At 36.6% G+C, this 24,983-nt stretch overlaps 2 protein-coding genes and 1 pseudogene across 6 annotated transcripts; all 3 read right to left on the bottom strand.

Moving 5' to 3' along the window:
• Window positions 1-358: 358 nt before the first annotated feature.
• Window positions 359-11,886, bottom strand: LOC147548192 (mitochondrial Rho GTPase 1-like). Its single transcript, XM_086671682.1, has 17 exons — window positions 11,569-11,886; window positions 11,276-11,515; window positions 10,321-11,192; window positions 9,851-10,278; window positions 9,215-9,347; window positions 8,960-9,106; window positions 8,640-8,816; window positions 8,247-8,498; window positions 7,917-7,985; window positions 7,775-7,830; window positions 5,635-5,716; window positions 4,362-4,573; window positions 4,130-4,199; window positions 2,531-2,643; window positions 1,512-1,662; window positions 1,241-1,421; window positions 359-762 (listed from the first exon to the last, which is right to left on the bottom strand). The coding sequence occupies exons 4-17, from the start codon at window positions 10,066-10,068 to the stop codon at window positions 689-691; spliced, it is 1,935 nt and encodes a 644-aa protein (XP_086527808.1). The 5' UTR covers window positions 10,069-10,278; window positions 10,321-11,192; window positions 11,276-11,515; window positions 11,569-11,886; the 3' UTR covers window positions 359-688.
• Window positions 11,719-18,529, bottom strand: LOC147548191 (serine--tRNA ligase-like). 4 transcript variants are annotated; one of them, XM_086671685.1, is made up of 10 exons: window positions 18,321-18,529; window positions 15,812-16,118; window positions 15,665-15,735; window positions 15,411-15,572; window positions 15,178-15,283; window positions 14,524-14,717; window positions 13,574-13,677; window positions 13,176-13,359; window positions 12,884-13,063; window positions 11,719-12,148 (listed from the first exon to the last, which is right to left on the bottom strand). In XM_086671685.1, exons 2-10 carry the CDS (start codon window positions 15,942-15,944, stop codon window positions 11,939-11,941), a joined length of 1,344 nt encoding a protein of 447 aa, XP_086527811.1. In that variant the 5' UTR covers window positions 15,945-16,118; window positions 18,321-18,529; the 3' UTR covers window positions 11,719-11,938. The 4 variants fall into 4 exon arrangements, with proteins under 4 accessions (XP_086527811.1, XP_086527812.1, XP_086527809.1 ...); XM_086671686.1 differs by having other exon boundaries at window positions 15,812-16,006; XM_086671683.1 differs by lacking the exon at window positions 18,321-18,529 and adding an exon at window positions 17,768-17,942 and having other exon boundaries at window positions 15,812-16,006.
• Window positions 18,530-18,999: 470 nt separating this feature from the next.
• LOC147548190 (nuclear transcription factor Y subunit C-3 pseudogene) lies at window positions 19,000-20,677 on the bottom strand (annotated as a pseudogene). The gene is made up of 2 exons (XR_015237855.1): window positions 19,859-20,677; window positions 19,000-19,331 (listed from the first exon to the last, which is right to left on the bottom strand). The product of XR_015237855.1 is annotated as a nuclear transcription factor Y subunit C-3 pseudogene (transcript).
• Window positions 20,678-24,983: the final 4,306 nt, after the last annotated feature.

The following is a 24,983-nucleotide window of genomic DNA, read 5'->3' as shown; positions in this document are numbered from 1 at the left end:
AATTTGGAGAAGGTGGTGGTGCTATTAGTTATCGTCCCATGACTATACAATGTTGCATTTTCCCCAACACCTGCATTTAAGCAAAGGAGGATTCTCACTAGAGGCCCCAAGCCCCAACCCCGAGGCTCCAAGGAAGCCAGACAGCGAGAGCATTCATCTTTAGGCGGGTTCAGCCTTCGCCTTAAGGACTTCCTAGCCATTCCAAAGGGGGCCTAGAGGACACCTTTACTGTTAAGTCAATTTAGAGGCCAATTACACCAAATATAAACCGATTAAGCTCAAGAAAACGGAGAGAATCAGGAACTTGAAGATCGGTTAGAAAGAGAGAACGAGTCTACATTAGAGAAAAGGCAACGCATACGCCGAAAAACCAAGCCACATTAGAAAATTCAACAACATTATTCCATTCATACATGATGTTTCAGCTGAATGGCTAGAAGAGAAGAAAAAAACAACTTCTACAAGGAAGAACCAAGTGGATTCTAAAGCTTGACATCCATAACAAGAAGAACAAGAAAAAGGAAAGGTAAATGAAACATAATCAAGGTTTCATCATTGGATCCCGAAGATAATTTTAACAGGTCTGTACATCCGTTTCATTTTATAAGAGGTAGGTTTACGATTAAATAAGTTCACCTAAAGATTGCAAGAAAGCAACCAACAAAACTGTCAGAAAGAATAGAACTTTTTAACCTGATGCATTCTTTCTGGCTGCATAAACACGGTAAGCCGCCAGCCCTACGATAGCAACAGCTGCCCCAACTGTTTGTTTGTCGGAGAAATAAATCAGATCAGAAATATCAGATGAACAAGGAAGCTGGAGAATCATTAGAAAAGCTTGAACTATGCAGCTGGGAGCGGGATTGGCTCGGGAACAGACATGGGCCGATCTCGGATCCCTGCTGATCTGAGCCGAATAACTTGGCAGAGTTTCACTATATATATATATATATATATATATGCCACAAACTCTACTCTAGTAATACAATGTTTCATAAACAACCAAGTCTGCTGTTCGAGATGGGACCAACTCGGGCAACCCCGATCTGGTCAACAAATTAGTCAGTGGATCAGCCGATCCCACTTTTTTTTTTGGAATAATTTGATTTAATTGAAAGGGGAAAGGAGAATGTCCACAGCCGAATAGGGTAAGAAATCAGACGATCCCAATTACTTGGGCCTCGAGATGATAAGCGATTAATAACATGCAAGTGAAGAGAGGAATGTTCAATCTTGATACCTGAAACACACATTAGAGAGCGATTAACAAGCTGACGGTAATGCTTCCTGTTTCTACCAGCTTCAGTTTCAGGAATACTAAGGTGGGGGTGCTCTGCTGCACTGATAATTCTACGGAACACGTTATCTCCTAACAGTGCACTAAAAGGTATTGGTGCTTCTATTCCCATAGCTCGACTGACCTGAAATAGTAACAGAAGTGATCAATACGTCGTCAAGTTTAGCTAGATGTCGAGCCCGTTGGATTTAAGAATAAGTGAATAAACGAGTACCGCGGTTGCACTATGTATGGATGATGGGAACGGCGCAAGATCATCCTTGGCTGCAACAATGAGGCAAGGCACCTCAAATCCACTGTCTTCGAGATGACTAGCAACTTCGACGAGTAATTCTGCTGCTCTTTCCCATGAGCTTTCCTCAGAACTGCAAGAAGTTGCACTGTTATGATAGAATCAATGACATCAAGACACTAAAGGGTGCCAGTTTTTTCACCACTAATAAGTGACTAGGTATAACCCGTGCCTCCTGGCATCTGCTTTCGCGTAGCACTTTACGCGTTATAAAGTTGTGGGGACCTCCTGTTATCACACTTAATGGACCCTTCTTAACGGAAACAGGCTTTCAATTAGTGCAGGTGATGACTACAACAAATGTCACATCACCACACCCCTTTTGTTATCGCAAGTGCAGTAAGTGCAAAGACAAACATCCAAGTTTAGTGACCTACACTTGATAAGTGCAAAAACCGAACCACCCAAGAGAACAAAATACGGAGTGAATGTTTTAAGCATATATATTAACTTATTAAGTTATTAACTATGCAGACATACTTTTCCAACGCCATCATTAGTGGCACTAGACTAACATATAACTGGTTGGTCTCTACTCAGGGCCTTAGGAGAAAGTCGTTTAAGTATTCCACTCGGTGAAAACATGTGGAAACCGTCAAATGTAAGAAAAATATTTAGATGAGCAAGTTTCAGTTTCTAGACTAGCTAGATCGCAGGCTTGCAATAGAGGCCTATGGAACCTAATTTCTTCAAACTTAATGAAAAATGTAATATTGTTGGCATTGGATGTGGCCTCTGTTAATCCACATAAAAATTGATATTTCTTTAGCTGCCGTTTATTTGTTTTATAGTTGTTTTTCCATGAGGCTAGTTAAGTTTGTCCAGTAATAGGGAGTGTGGGTACATCTGATTGAGTAATACTGCAATAGGTAATAAAAGATTAACATAACTAACGGAAAACAAATAGAAAGCAAATAGATTGGTGTCTTACGAGTCAGTACCTGTCAAAGATAAATATTGCAACATCACAGGCAGCGAAAGACTCTTTGTTAGATAACAGACGCTTCACTCCATCTTCAGGGATCTCTCGCAATATGAGAGTCTTTTTTGTTACCTTCAAATAAGAAAATTGAATAACATTTTAGACAAATAATTCATGAAACCTATACAACCCAGGATATAAGGAATTGATTTCTTAGTCATATCATTTAAAATGCAAAACAAAGCATGAGTTCAACTATGAGCTTGTAGATATTCCGAGTTAAGTGTCATAAGTTATTAGAGTTCAAAATTCCCAATATCTAGCTATCACTGACAGACGTAGTCTTTGTAACTGTAAATTTACTATTATGTCACTTAGATCAAATGCCTCCTCTATGCAGGTCTCTGCACTCGGCTCCACATATAATCAGGAAGTTTCCTATAAGCCAATGATAAAAGACAAAAATTGTATCTTCACTCTCAAGTCTCAATTACACGAAATCAAACGATATGCTTTCCAATATTGAGAAGATAACAAAATTAGAACAAATATTGCATTACATTGTAAACACCATGCAATGAACATGGTTTGGACCAAGGAATGAAACTTCCCGAAATTTCACCGAAATTTCGCGAAACGTTTCCTAAAATGAGATTAGGTGCACGAAATAACACTTACAACTATTTCGACATGATCGAAATTTCCATCGAAGTTGTTGGAAATATCGAAATTTCCACCGATATGATGGAAATTTCGACCGACATAGTAGAAATCTAGCAAAAAAACGGGAGAAACTAATACTAGAAACATATCCATTTCTTCGTCTTTTTCATCTTCATTCCTCTTAGATCTCTCTTGATTTTTATGTTATGTTTTCCATGGTTTTTAAATCTATTTGAATGATTTACGCCTTGACTTAACTGCCTAAATTGATTTTATTTTTTTTGAAACTTAGAATGAATATATTAAAGGAGAAAAAGCTATATACAGAGAGAGGGGTGGCTTAAAGCGGATATCTCACGACATCCAAGCCTCCCAATGAACTACAACATCTAGATAGGATACATTCTTAAACTTATCAATTCTCCTAACCCATGAGAAAATAGTTCCCTTAACGTCTTCAATTCTGCCTAAATTGATTTTATCTTAGTAACACCTCTAATATAACTGCGTAATTGACGATACCTTCTCAAACTAACATAGTTTGTTAATTATTATCAGTAAGAATGTTATCTTTTGGGTGTTATAGCCAAAAAATTATTCAATTTACCCCCGGAAGTAACTGTGTAATTGTTAATACTCCCTCAAACTAATAGATAATGTTAAACATCATTTTTATGCATCATTATGGTTTAATAATCTTGTTATACATAATTGCATCATATTTCTATCAATGCTGTAGATTTGTAAGATTTCCACACGAAACATTTCTACGAAACGTTTCCACTTTTGGACCGACCGAAATTTCCACCGAAACCGAAATTTCATTCCTTGGTTTGGACACATAATTTTGCAGATGAATGACAACAACATAAAAAGTGTCCGTGTGTGTGTGTGTGTGTGTGTGTGTGTGTGTGAAGAGAGAGAGAGAGAGAGAGAGAGGTGACTTTCTTATTACCCCTAGATGCTCAACGATGTTTGTAGCAAAACACTCAGTAGTGGTTGGAGAGTAAGTTTCAGAAAAGGGCCTGAAAGTGGAATTGACAAAACCAATGAATCAACACAATTGTATTCATTTGCAACAAAAAAACACAACTTTATTCATAACTAATCATAAATCAGTACCAACCACAAAGTTTTGAATAATCCTAATATTATAACTATATTTGAAATCAAATTCTGTACCATACCTCCCAAGGAAGGAATTCAACAAAGCTGACTTTCCAGCCCCTTTAGGTCCAAAGACGAAGCACTGGAAAACATTTCTGTCGGATTGTTGCTTCTTGCGGTCTAACTTTCTTCGCCTAGTTATACGCAGTGTAGAAGCAGGGTCACCCGCATATCCAATGTAGATCAGATTAGTCATACTCTTTACCGGGTCTAGCAGAGTCATAAGGGCCCACTGCATCACAAGTGACTCATTAATGTTTACAAACTTCAAGAGAACAAAAAATTAATAAAATATTTCATGGACAACAGACAACTAAAAAAGTGTTACTGAATCGAAGAAAGACATATATGTCGTAGTTCTTATGACATTTATTTTGCGACAAGACTGAGGTAAGTGCCAACTGCGAACCCTAATAAATTAACTATATCGTCGTGATGAATAATATAACAAAAGCTCCAAGTAAGAAAAACAAACATAAATTATGACAGTTTAGTCTAGATAAAGATAAAAATGGCATCCAAATACCTTACGCCTCTCCTAGACTCCAAGACATAATGGTTAGGTGGCATTAACATTCCGAAAAATTATCTTGCATATAGGATTCATATATTAAATATGTGCATCTCCAAGTAAATTGCGTGAATGATATTAATATTCTAATAAACATTATATTGCATACTGCATTTGTACAATGTAGTCGAGTCATAAACCCTATCATGAGTCGCGTTACGTTTTAGAAATTCATATCGTTAAATAAAATCCCGAACCAAATTCATTATTTCCCTTAAACACAAGATATTTACATATTTCGTGTATACATGATATTCCCTTTATTTTGCATAAGTCACTATGATATTCTTTTTAGAAAGAGTATTTCTTAGATGCCTTAAACACAAGGTATCTACATGGATATTGTGTTGTTAAATTTATTTCATATAGGATGTAAATTATTATGTATAGTACATCGATAAGCCAAACTCGTAGTCAAAACTGGTCAATATTAGAGCGAGTTCTCTGCCTTTTTGCCTGCGTTAAAAGTTCTTGTTAAGCGGGAATGAACGGTAAATTCTTAAGAAAATAAATATTTTTGACTTGGAATGCTTTACAATTATCTAGTATTTGTGATACAATCCACAAATTACAATAAAATTCAGCAAACAATACTGCTTACAGATATTCAAAGGCATTTGTCATAGTTATAACTTAACAAGCAAACAAAGCACCTCTCTTATCCACAGAACTTCTGAAAATGGAAATAAGCAAAACTATGGGAACAAAGCAAATGGACCAACCTCAGCCAAAAATGCATCAAGTGATAGCCCTCCCAATGCAGTTGTCTCTGCAGAATCCCTATACGGGGCTTCACACCAAGGACTGCAATAACAACAAGATATGATAGTAAGCGAGACATATTCTTTGTCAAGGAAAAGTCAGAAAACATGCGTAAAATGAAGATATGAAATATCAATGTCTATAACATTGCATGCAATGGCATCAGAATACTTTGATGTGGGTGTATAGGGAAATCTAGCGAACACTATCAACTCATGTTGCAGGGCTGGACTGAACACAACAAATCCGAGAAGGTCGATAATTTGCCTCAATCTTCAAATCCATCATTCAAGGCAGACTGGCAGAGGGTAAATTTGCAATTTCCTTTTCTCTAGAATGCTAGACAAAATGATATAAGGACAAAACGGAATCTCTATAACTTAGTATCTTCACAGCAAAACCTAGATCGCAAGTTTCAACCACTCCTTCGTCAATGCAGGCGGTTGATCACCACAAAAACAGAGTAGGCATTTTGATCTCCTTGAGAGCCTAACCCAAACTGTAAATCTCATATTGTTACCGTCTGTACTATCTCATGGACATGACACAGCTCACTGAGCTACTTCACAGAGCTATCTACCGAACCCTGCGTATTTCTGTCAAGATACCATGGTTTCAATAGATCATTGTGATTGTAGAGCCACAATGGCAGAATCTATCCAAACGAACCTTCAAGTAAACTTATATAGCTACAAGTGTTTCTTTAATATATTAAGTTACTTCAAATCCATTTTATATGGAGTTAAACAGTAATCTCTCATACTATGTGGTTGGTCTCGGCCGAGACAGCCGAGAATCTCGGGTCTCGTCTCGGTCTCGACCCTCTCCCGAGACGAGACTCGGCCGAGACCCCGAGTTAGGGTTTGGCCGAGATTCTCGGGAAAACTCGGCCGAGACAACCCGAGACCGAGACCGAGACAGTAATTTCTAAATATTTAGAACTTTTTTTTGAAAAACTCTTAGACCTAAATGTGTACTACTATTTATTATCTTCTTAAATCTTAACTACTTATTGTATTCCCAATAGATCTAATATAAATAACAATAATACTATATAGAATTTTTAGGTTTTATGCCTTATAGAAACTTTGAAAACTCTTTCGACACTTTCAAAGAACTAATAATTATTAGTAGATTAGGATTAGGATTTATTTTATGCCTTAGTAGTAGGCCATTAGCTAATAGCTACACTTGCTGTCTCGACCGAGAATCTTGGTCCGTCTCGGTCTCGTCTCGGTCTTCGGCCGGACCGAGACCAACTACATAGCTCTCATAAATGATACATGTTTGTAATTTATAGAAAGAACATCACTGGAGCTTGTGTTTTGAAGACTTGAAGTGGGGTGGTGGAGCTAAAATGGATGTCTCGTTCTTATTTCCTTCTAATATTCTTTAATTCCGGGTTATGTTGTAGACTTTTATATTCAATATATATGAGACATGCTTCTTGTACCATCCATTTTGGTCTCAACGTTTTGTCCAGCCAAGGCAAGACTTTAATGATTTAAGATCTTTACGGTTAGCTATTAACTACCGTAGAAAGAAAGTAGAAATTTGAGATAACTACCACCATGGTTGTTGGTTACTTATAGGTTACATGCATCTTGCTCTATTGAAGTGTTCCTCGACCGCTAAGTAGGAGGTCTAAAGGCTGACAAATAAAATGCATCTATTCCTCATTTGTTTTCAGGTCTTCCAAGAATCTAAACTGAGACATCGAAGTACCCTCCGATGGATTTGGTATTATAAGCTACAACATAAACATGAATCATTACTTCGGGCCAAGAACACATGAATTATAAACGTAGGTTTCCAAGATCTGGAAATAGGTGATCATCTAAAATAAACAAGTCGTATGCAGTTAAATCCCATTAAACCATTAGATGTAAACTCAGATAACCAGATTCACCGACAACACATACACCTCGATGCACGCTTTAAGAATATTGACAATCAAAAAGTTATGATAAGTAACTTGAAAGAATAAGCAAAGACTGTGGCAACACGGCAACAGCGAAGTATCTCTTGATTGATAAATGACATTATAGAATGACCAGTTTTGGACGTATAAAGAATTTGTATCGGAGTTATTAGTTTTACCTTTCTGGTGCAGTTGAAAACAGATCATCAAGTTCGGCAGGTCTTAGTGTCCCATCCTATAATACACAAGCCTAGCTGAGTTAGAAACTAAAGAAACAACGGACTAGCAGAAAAACCGCGTGAGAAACTAGGTAGCACATACAGCATCAAGGTCAAACAAGCTGAAAATCCCCTTCAAGAAATCCACAGCTTCCTTTGTCAATTCCACGCTCTACAACAAATAGTTCAGCATTTCAATTGCTACTCCGATTATTTAATAGACACGCTTTAGTATATTTGCATCATAATGTGCAGTTATGCCCATGATAAAAGAACCAATGGGGAAAAGCTCCAAATGACATTACAGAAATCAAAACATAAATTTACAAACTTAAATTAAAAATCATCTAAGTGATTTCCTAAGAGACAAAGAAAATTTAACTAGGATTTGAAGTAAATTAAAGATCCCAAGAGCACACATGTAGAAAGATACCTGGTCAGGTGCCCGTTTTAATGAAACAGGGAGGAGATCTTCCCTCAGCTTAATTTCATTGTCATATCCAAATTTCCTCAAAACTGTCCAAGTTGTTTCAAGACGACCCTTTTCTATAAAAAGAGCATGAAGAAAAAGAAATCCTGTCAAGGTAAGCCCACGGTCATTGACTCCTTCATTCAATTTTTCCTGTACAACCCTCTTAACACCAACAATCTCAGATGGCTGAAGAGGAGCATTAAAACATTTAACCTGTTGACACGTGGCAGTAAACCATTTTAGAGTTAAGATGCCGACATTATAATACGGTACCTCTACAAAATCTGCAATGTTACATTGGCAAAAAGATTCAATAAACTTAAGAACAGATTTTGAAAAAACACCATAAATTACCTGAAAGTCATTTAACTCTGCGTCACTAAGAGCTCCATCTCTGTCATGATCACATAGAATAAATATCCTCTTCAATGCCCTAACACACCGCGGTTTTAAAGTTTGTGTTTCTTGATCAAATAGTGGTGCTGTCGGATGAAGCACAGCCTTCTGAGCATAATAGAATACCTCTGGTACCTGCAAAAGGAATCACAAAGTGAGTACTCACATTCCAGAAAACAACAATACTCGGCTATTACAGGAAATGGTATAAGAAATTGGATGATTAGACCAAAGAAAATCACAATCTAAATATTGAATGTAATTACAACCCTTTATACCTGAATCAAATTACGTGCCGAGCATTCTATACAGGTTTCAATCTCCCGAAACTGGTGCATTATTGGAGACATAACCTGCTCCAAGCTCACATGAGTATCTTCCCGAGCATCCAACTTGCAACCAACCACAATCACTGGTACTTTCACCTGTTCCTCGTAAAAATGGACAATAAATAGTAAAACACAATAATAGTTCGTTGATATGCAAGAAAAAATAGCCATTAATTAAATGAATAGCTAGAATCGATTACAAACCTCTAATCGACGAAGTTCTGGTAACCAAAACGTACTAAGACGTTCAAGAGTTGAAGGCTGGTCACATGCATAAGTTAATACAACGGAATCTGCTAATTTTAACTCTTGAGCAAGCTTAATTCGACTCTCCAAACTACAATATACATATATATGGGGGAAATTAGTCAAAACTCCGATTTCCCAAACTACTACATAATTCAAGGAATTAAATTTCGAATATTTTGATCAAAATGACCCCAATGTTTCCATTTCCATGTCTACCAAAATTTACATTGAAACTGAAATTTAACAATGCGTTTCTCAAGGAAATAAATTTCGAAGGTCGAAATGACCCAAATATTGCCGTTTCGATGCCTACCGAAATTTTCATCGAAACCGAATTTAACTATGTTTCTCTTAACAATGCCTTGCCAAGGAAATAAACGTTGAACGTCGACATGACCCAAATATCGCCGTTTCCATGCCTACCGAAATTTAACTAAGTTTCTCTTAACAATGCCTTGTCAATGGAGTAAATTTCGAATATTTCGGACATTTTCATATATATTGAGTTTTACAAACTAGGGTTTATCTCAAATTCTGAATAGTAGAAGAAACATATGAAAAGCTAAATAATGATATAAAAAGAATGTATACCTAGATGAGGTATCGATAATTGTAACAGGAACACGATCTGGATAAAAATCAGCAGGTAAACGAGTAGGAGGTAAAACAGGAGGAACATTTTGTGGAAAAGTTTCAGCAGCAGCTGAAATAATCAAGCTTGATTTTCCTGTACCATGATCACCAATAACAACAACGCGAACATTATCTTTATCACCTGAGTTTGATTTTCCTGTACCATTATTCTCCATTTTTACAGATTTAGGGCACAATAGATAGTGGAAATGAATAAACTACGATCTGTTTAAAGTTCAATCGGTTCCGTCAAAAGGCCTAATTTTTTTTTGTTGGATTAGGCTCAAGCTAGACCAAATTGAAGGAGTTTTAGAGAGAGAGAGAGGAGTGGGGGTGGTGACGGTTGATCGAGTCCCCCTAAAGCCCTAATTTTTTGTTGGATTGTACTTTTTTTTTTTTTTTTTTTGTTGAAAGTTGTTGGATTGTACTTGGAAGGGGCACAAATGCACAATTGGGCCTTCCACAAACCCTTCCCTCGATATTTTGTTTTTTCTTCTAATATTTTGTTTTTTTCATCATGTTTTTTTTTTTTTTTGTAAACATTTGATTGGTGAAGTTGATAAAGTTGACATAAACTCTAAAATTCCTCGATATCTTATTTTCGGGGCGATAATCGTATTTATCACATCTTGATGATGTATCAATGTTAATGCATATTATAATCCATTTCTAAAAAAATATTTTATTTTATTTTCATTTTGCTTAACATTTTACATGTTATAAAATGGCAGATAAAAACCATATTATGTGGAATCCCATCCTATAATCCTATAGTGGCAACAATGTAACTAAGTAATAAGTAAACAACTTACAACTTGAAATACACATATAGAACTATAGAAGCAATCAACGCCTTGAAGCCCACTAAAACATAACACATAGCTCCTGTACATTGTATTTTGTTGTTTTTACCCTAATTTAATCAAATTTCTCCCCGTTATTGAAGTTAATTAGCTTTATAAATGGACCTTTTCTTTTCATGCTGATATATTTCTGAACATAAATTAATATTGTAGTTCTGCAGAAATAGAAAATATTTCGAGTACAAATTTTTAAAGAGAAAAAAGTAAATTAGCTGGTTTGGAGAAGAAAGAATAGTTTCGGAGAGAATAATTGAAAACTTAAAAAACACCCACCAAACACACCCCTCAAATCGACGGCATAAACAACCGATCAGAAATGGTCGGCGACGTCTTTCTCTCCTCTCTTCTCATCTCTCTTCTCCTCTACTATCTCTTCTCCTCTCTCTTCTTTTCCTATCTCTCTTTCTATGTCTAAGTTCCGACGAAGGGAAGACCCCCTTCGTCAGAACCCTTCGTCTTGGAAACCAGACAACCACTCGTTTGAAAAACCAGATGGGTTTCCGCCGAAGGGGAGATCAACTTCGCCGGATTTAGTGAGAGAGGGAGAGAGGATCTGAGGAGAGAGGAAAAGAGTAAAGAGAGTGAAGAAAGAAGAGAGAAGAAAACAGTGAGAAGATCCAACTGGATTTGTGATGGTGGTCGCCAACATTAATGATAGAAATCGCTGAAATATGGTAGTGGAGGTGAGAGGAGAGAAGAAAGAGTAAAAAAATTGGAAAATAATTAAGGGTGATGTTTGGAGGAACAAAAAAAATTGTTTCTACCCAAAACTTATTGTCCCAGATACTTTTCTTACTTCCCCGAATCATCCACCTTGCCAAATTTATGACTCCTCCCGTCAATATATCAGATCAACGTGAGTGATAAGAGAAGGTCCATTTATACAAAGAGAAGAGAGAGAGAGATAGGGAGGGAGAGACAGAGAGAACATTATGGCCATATCAACTGAAAATATACTAAAAGGCCAAACTCAACGATCTATTTTACCAAATTAAATTCAAACTACAACTTAAAAATCTCATTCAAAACCTGCAAACAAAACAAAGATTCATGATTTTGCTTAATGTTTCGGTCGTGTGGGGTTAATTATGAGTTCACCCCATTTCTCCAAAAGTTAAATATGTATCTACCAATAAAAATCTGTGTTCAACTTATCAATCTAACTATCTTGGAGAGAGAGATGTTAAGCTTTAGACTTTTTTCCTTTGGCTTCTGGTACTGGTTTAGTTTGGAATGGGAGAAAAGTCATGCCACACATGAAGGGTTGCAAGACAGTTGGAATTTCAACTCCATCTTCTTTCTGATAATTCTCCAAGATGCAACAGAGTGTCCTCTCTGTTGCTGTTAGGGTTGAGTTCAACAAGTGGACGTATTGTTTCACTTGTTCGTTACTCTGCAACCAAGAAACAAATAAAAACCAGTCATTACCGAAGTTTTCCTATGTGAATGAAGATGCAGAATTTTGATGGTACTCGTTTTTATTAAATTCGAATGTGTCCAGAGCCTGCAGTATAGGTGTGCCCTCAAGCTTAGCAAGTGTCGAGGCCTCCTAATGTAGAACACAACCTCACACCACGGTGGGTGGTGGCTAAGGACAAAATCGTACATGTGGGACTCCACGATGTCGCTGCGTACTTCGGTGGGTAGGCGAATCGTGTGTCTTCGCCAGTGCCGAGGCCTTTTGGGGACTCGTGGAGCCTTCGCCACAAAAGAAATCCCCTACGTGTGTGTGAGGTGGCCAAAGTGGGGACAATATTGACAATTGCTGAGGCTTGAAATGTCACAAGAAAATATGTGGGTCCATTGTCTAAGATAACTTGAAATGACTAGTATCCGTTATGCCATTGTCCCTCAACTGAAACAAGTCAAACTCAAGCGAGACAGATTCAGATAAGTCAGAAAGGTCACATGGGCAAAGCTAGATTTAGTCTTTTCTTGTCATGACATTCACCACTTGGTTAAGATAACTGCAATGACGAGCTGGGCCAAAGTAGGACCCAAACTCAAGTCTGGGTCAAGCTACCACCACTTGGTTAAGATATTTAGTCATGCGTTTCAAACAAAAGGTTGCAGATCCTTCTAATTACTGGTTATTTTTACTAGTAAGCCCTGGTAAGAACTGACAAACCTTTTTCTGCCCATATCGGATCTCTAATTTTCTGGACTGGTAGTCTGTACAGTTTGAACATGAAACCAGCTCTCTATATGTCTGTGATGCAGGAAACCATGCTTCTAAATCATACTTCTTCGCAGCTGCGTCGTTTAGAGCACCAGAAACAATAGAAACAACTTGATAGGGAAGGTTCAGCTGTAAAAGGGTTAAAGAAAAGACCTCAACATTAACCAACATTGAAGCAAACAGAGGAATGAGGATGGTGAAATACCCAAACATCGAACTCTAAGTTTCCAAAGTCTCGTACCTCCTTGTAGAAGTCCTCGGAATTCTTTATCATTTCTTCATGCATTTCCCAGGAGTCATTGCTGTTTGGACTAGTGAGACAGAACTGTTCAACCTTCTCGAATTGGTGGACTCTGAAAATACCCAAAGTATCTCTACCATGTGAACCAGCTTCTTTACGGAAACAGGTCGAGTATCCTGCATATCTAGCAAACCCTCCAGTGCACACATTAGGAATGTCAATTGTGTTATTTTTAGACGGGAATTAGTGCAGCAGGCATTTGATATAATCAACATGCTCTTTTCTTTTTGTTACTTATCAAGAATGTAGATGAGGTACACTATCAAACTTATCATGGAAATGTATTCTGTAATCATCTCCCTAAATTAAAAAGAACTACGGTTGAAGATCATTCTAACCTTATTGGTAGTTGTGAAGGATGAATCCAATCATCAAGATGATACGAACAAAGTGGTTGTTCAGCTGTAGCGATCAGATACTTATCATCTCCTTCACCAGTTACCTGTTTTAAATGCAAATCAAATCAGTTACTAGCAGAGACTCGTTGGTCTTCAAAAGGTTAAACTTGTCTTAATTGAGATAGAAAGGATACAAAGTAAGGGAGCAGGCAGGGTACTCCGCTTTACACCCTTCTAGAACAAAATCCATTTTAGAAATGCCAAAATCTTCTCAAAGAGGTACCTCCCTCCAAACTTTGAAGATGCAATTACTCGTGCACTCACAAAAAGTCCAAATAAAAGCATGTAGGATGATTACCCAAAGGCTAAACATTACCAGTTACTTCATAGTCGTTACCCTAACCGCACTCCTTTTGTACCTCACACCGGACTTGCGTGCCCTTTTTGGGCAGATTCGCAATTCAGTAGCCCAATTTTGGCATACCAGAATCTTCATTCTTATTGAATCCATTGTTTTTGTAAAATTCTACTGTATCCAGCATTCACATGGTAACATATTACTTACCGCTACCAGTAACAAGTACCACAGCGATTTGTGTACCAGGCACCTACAGACTTGGCTTTAAATGTTTAATGGGAACTATATTTCTCCGTAATACTGAAATACATGAAAACGTGATCTGCTAATTTTATCTCCTTCCCACAAAGATTGACTGACCAAGAGTCAGCCTTTATCATCTATTTCAAGTTCTCGCTGCGGAAGGTTTTGCCAAAATTGTTGTTCGTTCTAAGAGAACTGGCCTAAGGTAGTTATTCATTAACGAAAGTAATATTCTTTCATGCACATTCGGAAATAAAGTATTTCCTGTTCGTACCATTTAAGAAAAATAAACTCTTGAATACCTAACATTCTTCAAGATTCAAGACTTCATACATGCTAGAAAACTTACCTTGTAAAGTTCTTCATCAAATTGAGCTAGTTGAGCACATTTTGCCATTATATCTTTTCTCATGAAGAATGGAGTCTGCAATAATGTATAGTTCCGCTTCACCAAAAATGCAAACCCAAAATTGATCAGTGCCTGATTGAGAAGTACCCCAGCTCCTTTCAGGTAGTAACCCCTTCCTCCAGCCACGTTTGCACCTACCCATCAAAGAAGATTTACGAAACACTGCTCAAATCGGTATAGCATCTAACCACCAAAAATAAAAATTTTGCCGTAGTAGAACACACATGCAAATGCATAATCCTGCCGTGAAATGATAATTTTGAAAGAACTATTACATGACATAGGCACGGTAAAACATCAGTAACTCTATTAGCCAAGTGTTTGTTCGAAATGCGTAGTCCCTATGGTCTTCCGTTATAATCATGTTTAACAACTCATTCGCCATCGAACACCGATATACAATTTGAGTATAAAAAAATGACGTAACCATTGGATATGTGTAAGATTTCTGTCTGATACTCTGATACAACAAATGGAACATTTCCAATACGGTAAGTTTGATTTGAACATTACAAAAATTCTCGAAAACACCAACTTTGATAAGTTAAATGAACCAACTTCAATAAGTTAGAAAAGAGTTCATCAATTATATACCTTTCTTGAGATCAGCAATTCCGAGAAGCTCAACAAGCTCGACATGGTTTTTCAACTTCGGTTCCATCCGTTTCTCTCCCCATAACCGAACAACAGCATTATTTGCCTAAAAGAACAGAATCAAGCACCCAATTGATAAGTTAAAGCCTCTTATTTCATTGCCATCGATGAAAAAACTGAACGATATTCTCTATTCTAATCGAAATCAAACAATAAAGTAATGAGTAACAAACCTCATCGTTGCTAACAGGAACCGAATCATGAACTAGGTTTCCGATAGTCTCCAACTTAGAATACAACGCAGCTTTTGCTTCTTGTACTTCAGCATCTTTCTTTGCAGTCAACTGCTTGTTCTCATCAGTATTCTTAATCATTTCTGTCGCATCTCCACCAGACTTCACAAACAAATCTCTTAATTCAGTTTTGACCTTACTAAAAAAAACCCTAATAAATCATCAATTCAATAAAATTTTAGATCAAAACTCACAATCTTAAGTCGAGCAACTTCCTTATTGATCTTATTGAAGTCTTTACGCAAATTATCAAGCTCAAATTGACCTGAAAACACACAAAAACCCTAATAAGAATTGAAGTTAAGAAAAATAAAAACCTAAAATTTCAGATTGGAACTTACGTTGTCGCCATTCTTTATCGAGCTGGATAATCTCATCAACAAGTTCGACATTTGCGAACCTTCGACGCTGAGATTCGCGGATGATTTCTGGATTGTTTCCTTTGTCTTCTCTGAATAGATTAATATCCAACATTTTCTCTCTCTAGGTTATTGGAGAATTGGGAATCGGAGAAGATGACGGAGATTTGCAAGAAGCTTGAAGAGAAGAAACAACTTTATTAGATCTGTTTAAAGTTGGGAGAATTACTGAAAATTCCCCACTTCTGATAATGCGTTTACTGAAACCCCCCACTTTTATTAGTAATTACTGAAACTCCCCACTTTCGTTAGATTTAACTTTGATATTTTCAATATTACTTTCTTGCCCTCTTACGTTTTACCCCACCTTTTGATAATGCGTTTACTGAAACCCCCCACTTTTATCAGAAGTTCTAAACAAAGACAAATGAAGCAAATTTCAGTCCCAATTTCAGACATATCAATCAAATTTCAAGCAAATTCCAGTCCCAATTTCCGACATCTCCAAATCCACATACTATTGCAACCTAAGATCATAAAATCAATACAGAACTACTAAAGAACAAAAACAAATTCAGATTATCAAACATACTATTGCAACCTAAGATCATAAAATCCACATACTATTGCAACCCAATTTCCGACATCTCCCAATTTCAGATTATCAAACTATAAAGAACAAAAACAAATTCAAATTATCAAACATACTACTGTAACCTAATTAAAGCTATATTTGAACTACTAAAACTACATTGTGGAATCGAACCAGCAAAACCCTAAACGATAGTTCGAGTTACCTATATGGAGTACAAGAGAGAGAGAGAAAACCAATGGGTGAATTACTGAGACCCCAACCTTTGCATAATGCACTTTACTGAAACCCCCACCTTTTATTAGTAATTACTGAAACCCCCGCCTCTCGTTAGATTTAACTTTGATATTCTCAGTATTACTTTCTTGCCCTCTTACGTTTTACCCCACCTTTTGATAATAAAATTACTAAAACCCCCACCTTTTATAACAGACTTGGCCCCTTACTAAACCCCCCACCTTTACTAATTGATTTACATTTTACACCAGTTATTTGAAATGAATGGACAAGATCAAAATGGAGGGCCAAGATGACACCAAATTATGGCCGTTATTTTTACTGTTTTTTGCTCCTTTTTTAGCCTTATTTTTTATATTTAAACCCTTGAAACCACCCTACAAACTTCACCCCTACAAGAGGTGGTTTTTTTACTCTAGTTCTTTTGATTGATTTATATAATTATGAATTTTCAATTTTAACTATGTTTAGGTTATTTGTCAACTTTGCAATCAATACGGACATTCGGTGCTAGATTGTTCATGGATGTATTAAAGATGCACAAACGGCAATTGCAATGGAATTAGGAAAATGATGGTATCAGGCGAAGCTATGTCTGAAATTGTATCAAATGGACTAAAATTCAATGCTAGATTTACTGATATGAGCTATAATTCAGCAAAATGAAGCATCAACTTATTCATTCAATGGAGTTCTAAACAGATATAATTCAAACAACTCAATACATTTTAGGCAAATCAAGCAAATTTCACCAAAATCAAGCAAATTTCACCAAAATCAAGCTTCAATTTATTGATTCAATGGAGTTCTAAACAGAGATCATACAAACAAATCATTACATTTTAGGCAAATCAAGAAAATAAAAAAAACTTGTTCAATGGAGTTCCAATTTCTAGATAAACCAAGTAAATTACCCTAGCTTATTAAGAAATTTCCCATTCACTGATTCAATGAAGTACCCTAGTAATTTCTAAACAAGAAATTACTCCATTAAAACAACCATAGTTCGAGTTCGAATGGAGCGAGAGAGAAAAACGAACCAGCTTTTCCTATATATGAAAACCCTAGCTTTATCCTAACAAGCCCAAAACCGAGAGAGAGAGTAGTACCTGGTAGGGATTTCACACAACCCTATTAGAGATAGAGAGATGCTTTCATGGGGTTCAGACAAACCGAATGGAGAGAGAGATAGAGTACTGGTAGGGTTTCGATTTTGAACTACCTGGTTTCCTGCTGGTCGAATGAAGAATAGAGGGTCGGCGTTATAAGCGCCCCAGCGTATTTGCTCGAAGGCGCCCCAACCATTTGGTCTAAGAAAACGTGGGGTTGTTTAACAAATGGGCTTTTCAGTAAATAAATTCTGCCTAACGGCGTAATTCCGTTAAATATGGCGGAAGTCGGAGGTTTCAGTAATTACTAATAAAAGATGGGGTTTCAGTAAAGTACATTATGAAAAGGTGGGGGTTTCAGTAATTCACCCAACCAAGGGATAATTAAAGCTATATTTGAACTACTAAAACTACATTGTGAAATCGAACCAGCAAACAAAACCCTAAACCCTAGTTCGAGTTACCTACCCTATGGAGTACAAGAGAGAGAGAGAAAAAACCCAAAATGAGAAACCCTAGTTCGTTCGAATGGAGAGCGAGAGAGCGAGAATACCTTTTAGTCGAAGACGTGAGCTACTCGATTTCGTCTGCTTGATTTCAGCAAGGGAGAAGTTTCATCGAGTTGGTTTCATGGAGGTGGGAGATGGAATCGTCTGGTTTCAGTGAGGGAGGGGAGTTGCTTCCGATTTGGGTTGGTACAAAAGAGAAGAGATTAAAGGTGATATATAACGCCCCTCCTTTTAGTCGAAGGCGCCCCATTTTTTTCTTTAAGTGTGACAAATAAGCTTGAACAACTTGTGAATATTAACCGGTCAATGTCATAACTTTCACAAAATATTCTCAAACGCCTATTTTTTAATTTTGCAAACGTTTTTTTTTTCAAATCTTAACACAACCTACAAAATATACAAACCAGTATTTCGCTTGCAAGAAAATTGACCTTCAGATAGAAAAATAGAAGAGCTATATTAATAAAGGCAGTCTCATGGTCGAGTGGTAAGGGCATTGGATTATCAATCCAGTAAACCTTGAGCTCAAGTGTCTATTGGGATATCAGAATCTGTTTGATAAATTTCTCACTGAACTAATAGCCCATGCCACGACTCTTTATAGAAGGCCCTCATGAACGGAGAAGATAAGAGAGAAAAACAATCAAGAAAATGTCACAACACAAAAGAGAAACAATGTCATTCTTATGTTCATAAATAGTTCCGAAGTCTGATAAAGGATAAAAGCATTATCAAGCAGTCAATTGCAGATTATGAAGATGGACAATACAAGCCATTGCCACCATAGATATCAAAGACAAACAAGACATAAGCACACGTAAGATATCACATTTCCGTTCTCGGGTAATCATTTAAATTCACGCTTCTGACTATCTGCATTAAAGGGAAAACCCGTCTGAATTGAAAACGCAAAGAAAAAAAAGGAATAACAAAGTAGCCACCTCCAAAAGCATACAGCAGGGTGATAAAGTATCTCCACAACAAACATCTCTTTATCTCTCTTCGGCGAAATTCACAAATAGTACTTCTGATCCACCAGTATTTCGCAAATCAATCTGCAAAGATATTGTAAGAAGGGTAAATCACAAGTTTAGGAAGGAGGAATTATTGACTGGGTTTAGTGAACAATACAAATGGCCGTTTTTGACGTGAAAATAACTCTTAATTCAGAATAACTAGTCAAGTTTGATAACTTACACACTCAAGAACTAAATCCGAACTCACTAACTAATTATCGAGTCCTCGACTTAGGATCAAACTGGAAAACTAATCATAAAAGTACAAAGGAAAGTTGGCAACTAGGGTTAACTTGTTGTTTGAGCAAGTTGTGTCAATGCATAATGTTACACATATCCAGAGGCTCTAGTGTGTTTACTATTGACATTCCACATATGAATCAAGTACTACCACTTCATTTAGGATTCTGAGAATCATCACTTTCGTCATGAAGTTTTCCAAACATCAGCATAAACCGATAAACTCTCAAAAGAAACAAATCCCATAAATGGTAATTGAAAGAGGAGCAATATTCACTTCATAAGCTAAACCCCATTAAGGATTAAGCCAATGAATCGGTAATTACATTGTTTTACGCGTTTACTGGCAATCACCGCACTTCATTGAGTTAAGAATCCGAAGGTGGTTGTTGTTGTTGTTGTGGAGGTTGAGGCCACATGTAAGGCGGAGGTTGTTGAGCATACATAGCTGGAGTACCAAACTGCGGAGAATGCTGAGGTGGCATATAGTAATAGGGAAAAGCATCGGCTGGGACTCCACCAGGCACTGGCCCACCTCGTGGCATCGATGCAAGAACCTCATCTTTCAAATCCTCTCTCGACACGATATCAACGAGGAAGTCAAAGATATCAGTCCTTGTAATTGCTGCTGCAATATCATTTTTCTGAAGTGTCCTTTAATTCTCCTCTGTATGAATCCATGAACGGAGAGTTAACTCCAAAATGAACATTTCACATGCCTTGGCGAATATAACTGGAGCCTCACCGAGATCATTCTTACATCCTCATCTGCCTTCATGATCTTCTTGATCCTTGCTAGTGGCAGGCTGTGATTCTTGAAATCAGTTGTATGTTCGATTTCTTGAAATTGGCTTGCCGAGAAGGTCTGAAGTTGTTGTTGCTCCTGCATATGGATGTGTTGATAAGAAAGCTGGTGTTGTGCAAGTTGAGATGGGGAGGCAGCAAACCCCGTCGTCTGACTAGGAGACTGAATCGGTCCTCCTGAAGTAGGGATAGGTTGAGAGGATCCAACCATCTGGTTAGCCTGGTATGGGTTCGCACCATATGGCATTTGAGGAGCACCACTGACCACCACCATGATTGGAGGTTGACCATGCCCTTGTGGATCCATAAACGGCTGAGTAAGCTAAGACGACAATCTTTTTGCTCCTGGTCCAGTAAAAATAAGACAAAAAAAAAAAGCATCACTACCAAGGTAATCACAATAAATGCAAAACTCGGTACGCCTACTTCATCCATCTAAGACACTCTACCACTAAATCATGGATGTAAACGCACGAGGATAAGCCTAAGCGCCACGTTCTCTATCATCCGTTTTGTTTATTAATATGTGTCTATATTGTACTTCCATTAAATTCAATTCAATGCACGCCCCAGTACTCAATATTTTGTTTTCGATTCTTCTTCCTTGAATGTATATTTCCAAATCTCAATAAAAAATAGTTTGATGAAAAAAAATACCTACGAAACAATTTGCCTCAAAGGCCAAGAGTAGATACTATATACTAGAATATAACATCTTTTATCGTCAAACATGACATGTGAATGCATCTAACTATATGATATAAGGGTACATCTGATGCAAGAACAATAAACTTTCAAATCTTCAAATGACTTACCACCTCTCCATAACTCTATCTTGAAAATTAGAAAATCTAAAGACCTCAAAACATTCATGTTATGCTGTATTATTAGTACAAGAGAGAACAACTTCACCAAAGCTATATAATTGTCAGTTTGTCACCAACCATTTATGTATTCAAATTTATGAGCAAATGATAAACAAACCCATTTTAAAGACAAAAATTAGGGTTTACAAAAATTGAAACTTTGGGTCAAAAAGTAGAAGCAACAACAAAGAGTACCTAATGACAGAACAAGAAAGTAATGATCAAACCTGAAAGGGGAAAATGCACAAGACCTTTCTTTTATGAAGAAAAATCCAACTTTCTGGCTTGTTATCTTAGATTTCACTCTTTGGGTAATTGATTTAGACACTATTAAATCCCAATTTTACTAATTAGATCAATAAAAAACTTTTAGAATGAAAAGTCTCAATTTTCCAACTTATCATCAAGTGGTTAATAAAGTTTCTTTCGTATAAATATTTAACTAAAAAGTCTATTTCTTTTTATGCAAAATGATTTTTTCTTATACTAACATTGGGTGGCTTTTTCTCTCATCAAAAAAAAAAAACATTGGGTGGCTTTGTATTGGGTGTCCTTGCAGCTTATAATAGCCTATAATCTGATATCACCAACACCACCTAAAAAACAGGAAGCATATAGCACTCAACACATGACATAAATCAATTAGGCAGTTTTGAACTCCCATTGGGAAAACCTTTAAGCTAGCCATTGGTAGTCTAGCAAAGGGTATAAACCCTAGAAAAGGCCTTTATCAAGTTATATTAACTCAATGAAAATTTGTTATGATTCACAAGTTGTTCAAGTCAATTTGTCACACTTATTGAATAAAAACAAATGAATCAAGTATGAACTTCAAAATTCATTTTCCTTTAAATTGATCTAAATTTAAGAGTCCAAGAAATACAGTTTACTCACTTCAAAATGGTGCATACCGTATTTGAATAAATAAGGATTAAATTTACTATGACTTAGTCATTATAGAAGTTGAGCAGTATTTGAGATGTTGGAGCAAATTTAATTTTGATTACTACCAAAGCATTAACCATAACATGTGACTTGTTTCTCTATGGAAAGGTTCATAAACAGGATGCTTAGCAAATGTTAATAGTTGGTTATTCGTTGGATTATAAATCTTTAGTAATATGTGAGGATACTTGAGCATTGTTATTGCATATAATAGTGGTGGCCAATACATGGACAACCAAATATTTTAGGTGGACAACTATTTTCGGATCGGGTGTAAGTTACGTATGTTTGACTAAATTGACTAAAATTTAATAGGGGGACAAAAAGTTCATAAATCCCAACGACCCTCCCATCTTTCTCTTCTTCGAGATGGATTGGGGTGAAATTCTCAAACGGACGAAAATTCCTCCGACCACTAAAGTAACTCTACCACCTGACAAAGTTGACCTAAGTAGTTCAAGCAATTCCCAAGGTTTTAGTGATTCCGATGACGATGATTCAATGGTGAAATTGTTGGTTCGTCCAAGAAACAGAAAATGTTGGTTCATCCAAGAAACAAAAATTACTTCTGCCTCTCGAATTTCTTGATCCTTTACCACCAGATCAAGATGAAGTTTTGTTGTCTTTTTACATAACATGTTGTTCAAAATCAAGTTGTTGGTGTTAAGAGTTGGAATTAGCTTTGATTTTGATGGATGTCATGTTGGCCATTCATCTTCTTTCTCAACAGGTAAAGTAATCTTTGATTTTGTAATTGAAGCTTCATCTGCCTTGTTTACTAAACCCTGGTTTTTGGTTGTTAGAGTATGCAACAACTATGCTAGGATAGATTCTCCCACTTAGACGTCTTACTTGACTGCCTCCAACAATTTTACAGTTCATTTGTCATCATTTTCTCAAGATGACAAGTATTTCAATCTCAACAAATATTGAAAATCTCAAATTTAACACACAGGGTATCAGGAGGTCTAAAGTTTTCACCTAATTCCACTCGATGGAGAGAGATGGAAGAACAGTTGGGTTTTCTGAACCTGTTGTCCCCCTATTAAATTTTAGTCAATTTAGTCAAACATACATAACTTACACCCGACCCGAAAATAGTTGTCCACCTAAAATATTTGGTTGTCCATGTATTGGCACCCATAATAGTTGGCCAGTAGGATTTCACGAAATAGGATTTAATTAGATTCTTAAAAACCAATTATGCTGTAGATGTACAAAAGCTCTTACCCTATCAACAAATTTTACTCGAATAATAGTAGCGTGTTTTCGTAAGTAAGATTTGAAATCCGACTCATCTCTGAATTTACTCGAATCATCATTTTTGTTTGATTATTGTGTGTGACTGGGTTGAGTTATCTATGTGAGATAATTTTTGTTCAATTCAATTCAGATAACTCAGACAACTCTAATTCAAATAACCAATACTTAATTTTTGTTACACTCAGAAATACAAGTAAGTGTCAATATGTCAAATCCACTAACATTTAGGAGTATTTTCTTTGCGAATACGACTACGATCTACGTTAGTCGTTACAGGGCATTGATATGTTAGTCTTGACAAATTATTACCTAAATTACGTGAGATAAATTTTGGTGACAAACTGCTTCCACCGAGACTCGATCCCACGATCTCGTGGGCTTAAGAGGGGTGTACAACCGTTGCACCAAAGGCTGGTGGACATTTAGTTATATTTTGAAAGATTGATCTTCCTAATACTCTGACGGACTTCTTTCAATTATATCTTAAGGTTTCTTTGAATAAATATTAAAAAATGATAGAAGAGGCTACAAAAGTAGACCTACTCCAAACTTATATAGGAATTAACTGTCCATCAAAAAGATAAAGGCCCATCAAGAGAGAAAAAGAATCGACCAGGAAACGAAGATCGTTGTAGATCTGGAATAGTTATAGTATTTTTCTAGTAAAAATTTAACTAAAAGTCTATTTCTTTTTCTTCTTTTTTCCTATTTTTTTAATGTAAAATGCCTTTTCATATAATGTAGGTTGTTGCTTTGGGGAAACAACAATATTTTACAGGGTGGTAATTTTAAAGGGAAAATATGAAATTTAGGAGATTTTGTGAGGAAACAAATTTTAAGGAAAAACAAAACATTTCATCTTCTTCAATTCCTGCCACCACCACCACTATCAGCATTTTCACTTCTTTTTCTTCCTCCCCTCTTTCATCTTGCACTCTCTCTCTGCCTTCTCACTCTCTCTGGCACTCTCGCCCTCTCACATTCCATCTCTCTCTTATTATCTCTATCTCTCTGCAGTGGAAGAGAGAAGCGTCAGAGAAAGAGATACAATGAGGGAAGTAGAGAGAGATACAGATAGGTAAAGAGAGAGAAAGAGAAACGATGATGGTGGCGGGGGGATTTCGTGCTCAGAAAAGGAGAAATGAGAGATAGATTTAAAAAAAATTGAAAGTCGTCCACAATGACAGATTAACCGACGATTCTTGCCAGCACTGAGAAGAAAGTGTCAAAAAAAAATTTCTTCTTACATTAAAAAATATACTGGTCAACTAAAGTTAACTTGGTTTTGACAAAATCTTTGCACCCAAATTTTTTTCTTATTTTCCCAAAGTGTCGGCCATATAATATATTATTGGATGCCACTGTACTAACTCTCTTTGCATGTTGAACAAAAATAATAAAAACTCTCTTTGCAGCTTATAGTAGCCTCTAATGTGATATCACCAACCCCACCCACAAATAGGAAACATATAGCACTCAACACATGCCACAAATCAAGTAGGCGGGTTCTATTTTCGTCAAGAAGAAAAAATTAGGCAGGTTCTCAAAAAGAAGATGACTATAGTGAAGAAGA

Source organism: Eschscholzia californica, unplaced genomic scaffold, assembly GCF_041429995.1.
Source record: "Eschscholzia californica isolate CP2 unplaced genomic scaffold, dmEscCali1.0.p SCAF_3, whole genome shotgun sequence".
Taxonomy (NCBI): Eukaryota; Viridiplantae; Streptophyta; class Magnoliopsida; order Ranunculales; family Papaveraceae; genus Eschscholzia; species Eschscholzia californica.
Note: the sequence above shows the minus strand (reverse complement) of the source record. Positions and strands in the feature narration are given on the sequence as shown.

What these genes read in the sequence shown, in the direction of transcription:
- LOC147548192 (XM_086671682.1), bottom strand. Translation starts at nt 10,068, where the DNA reads ATGGAGAATAATGGTACAGGAAAATCAAACTCAGGTGATAAAGATAAT. An exon ending in TTTTCAACTGCACCAGAAAG is followed by an intron (nt 5,717 to 7,774) that starts GTAAAACTAATA and finishes TTGTTATTGCAG; the next exon opens with TCCTTGGTGTGAAGCCCCGT. An exon ending in TTGATGCATTTTTGGCTGAG is followed by an intron (nt 4,574 to 5,634) that starts GTTGGTCCATTT and finishes CTTGTGATGCAG; the next exon opens with TGGGCCCTTATGACTCTGCT.
- LOC147548191 (XM_086671685.1), bottom strand. Translation starts at nt 15,944, where the DNA reads ATGTTGGATATTAATCTATTCAGAGAAGACAAAGGAAACAATCCAGAA. An exon ending in CGATAAAGAATGGCGACAAC is followed by an intron (nt 15,736 to 15,811) that starts GTAAGTTCCAAT and finishes GTGTGTTTTCAG; the next exon opens with GTCAATTTGAGCTTGATAAT. An exon ending in TTCCTGTTAGCAACGATGAG is followed by an intron (nt 15,284 to 15,410) that starts GTTTGTTACTCA and finishes CTGTTCTTTTAG; the next exon opens with GCAAATAATGCTGTTGTTCG.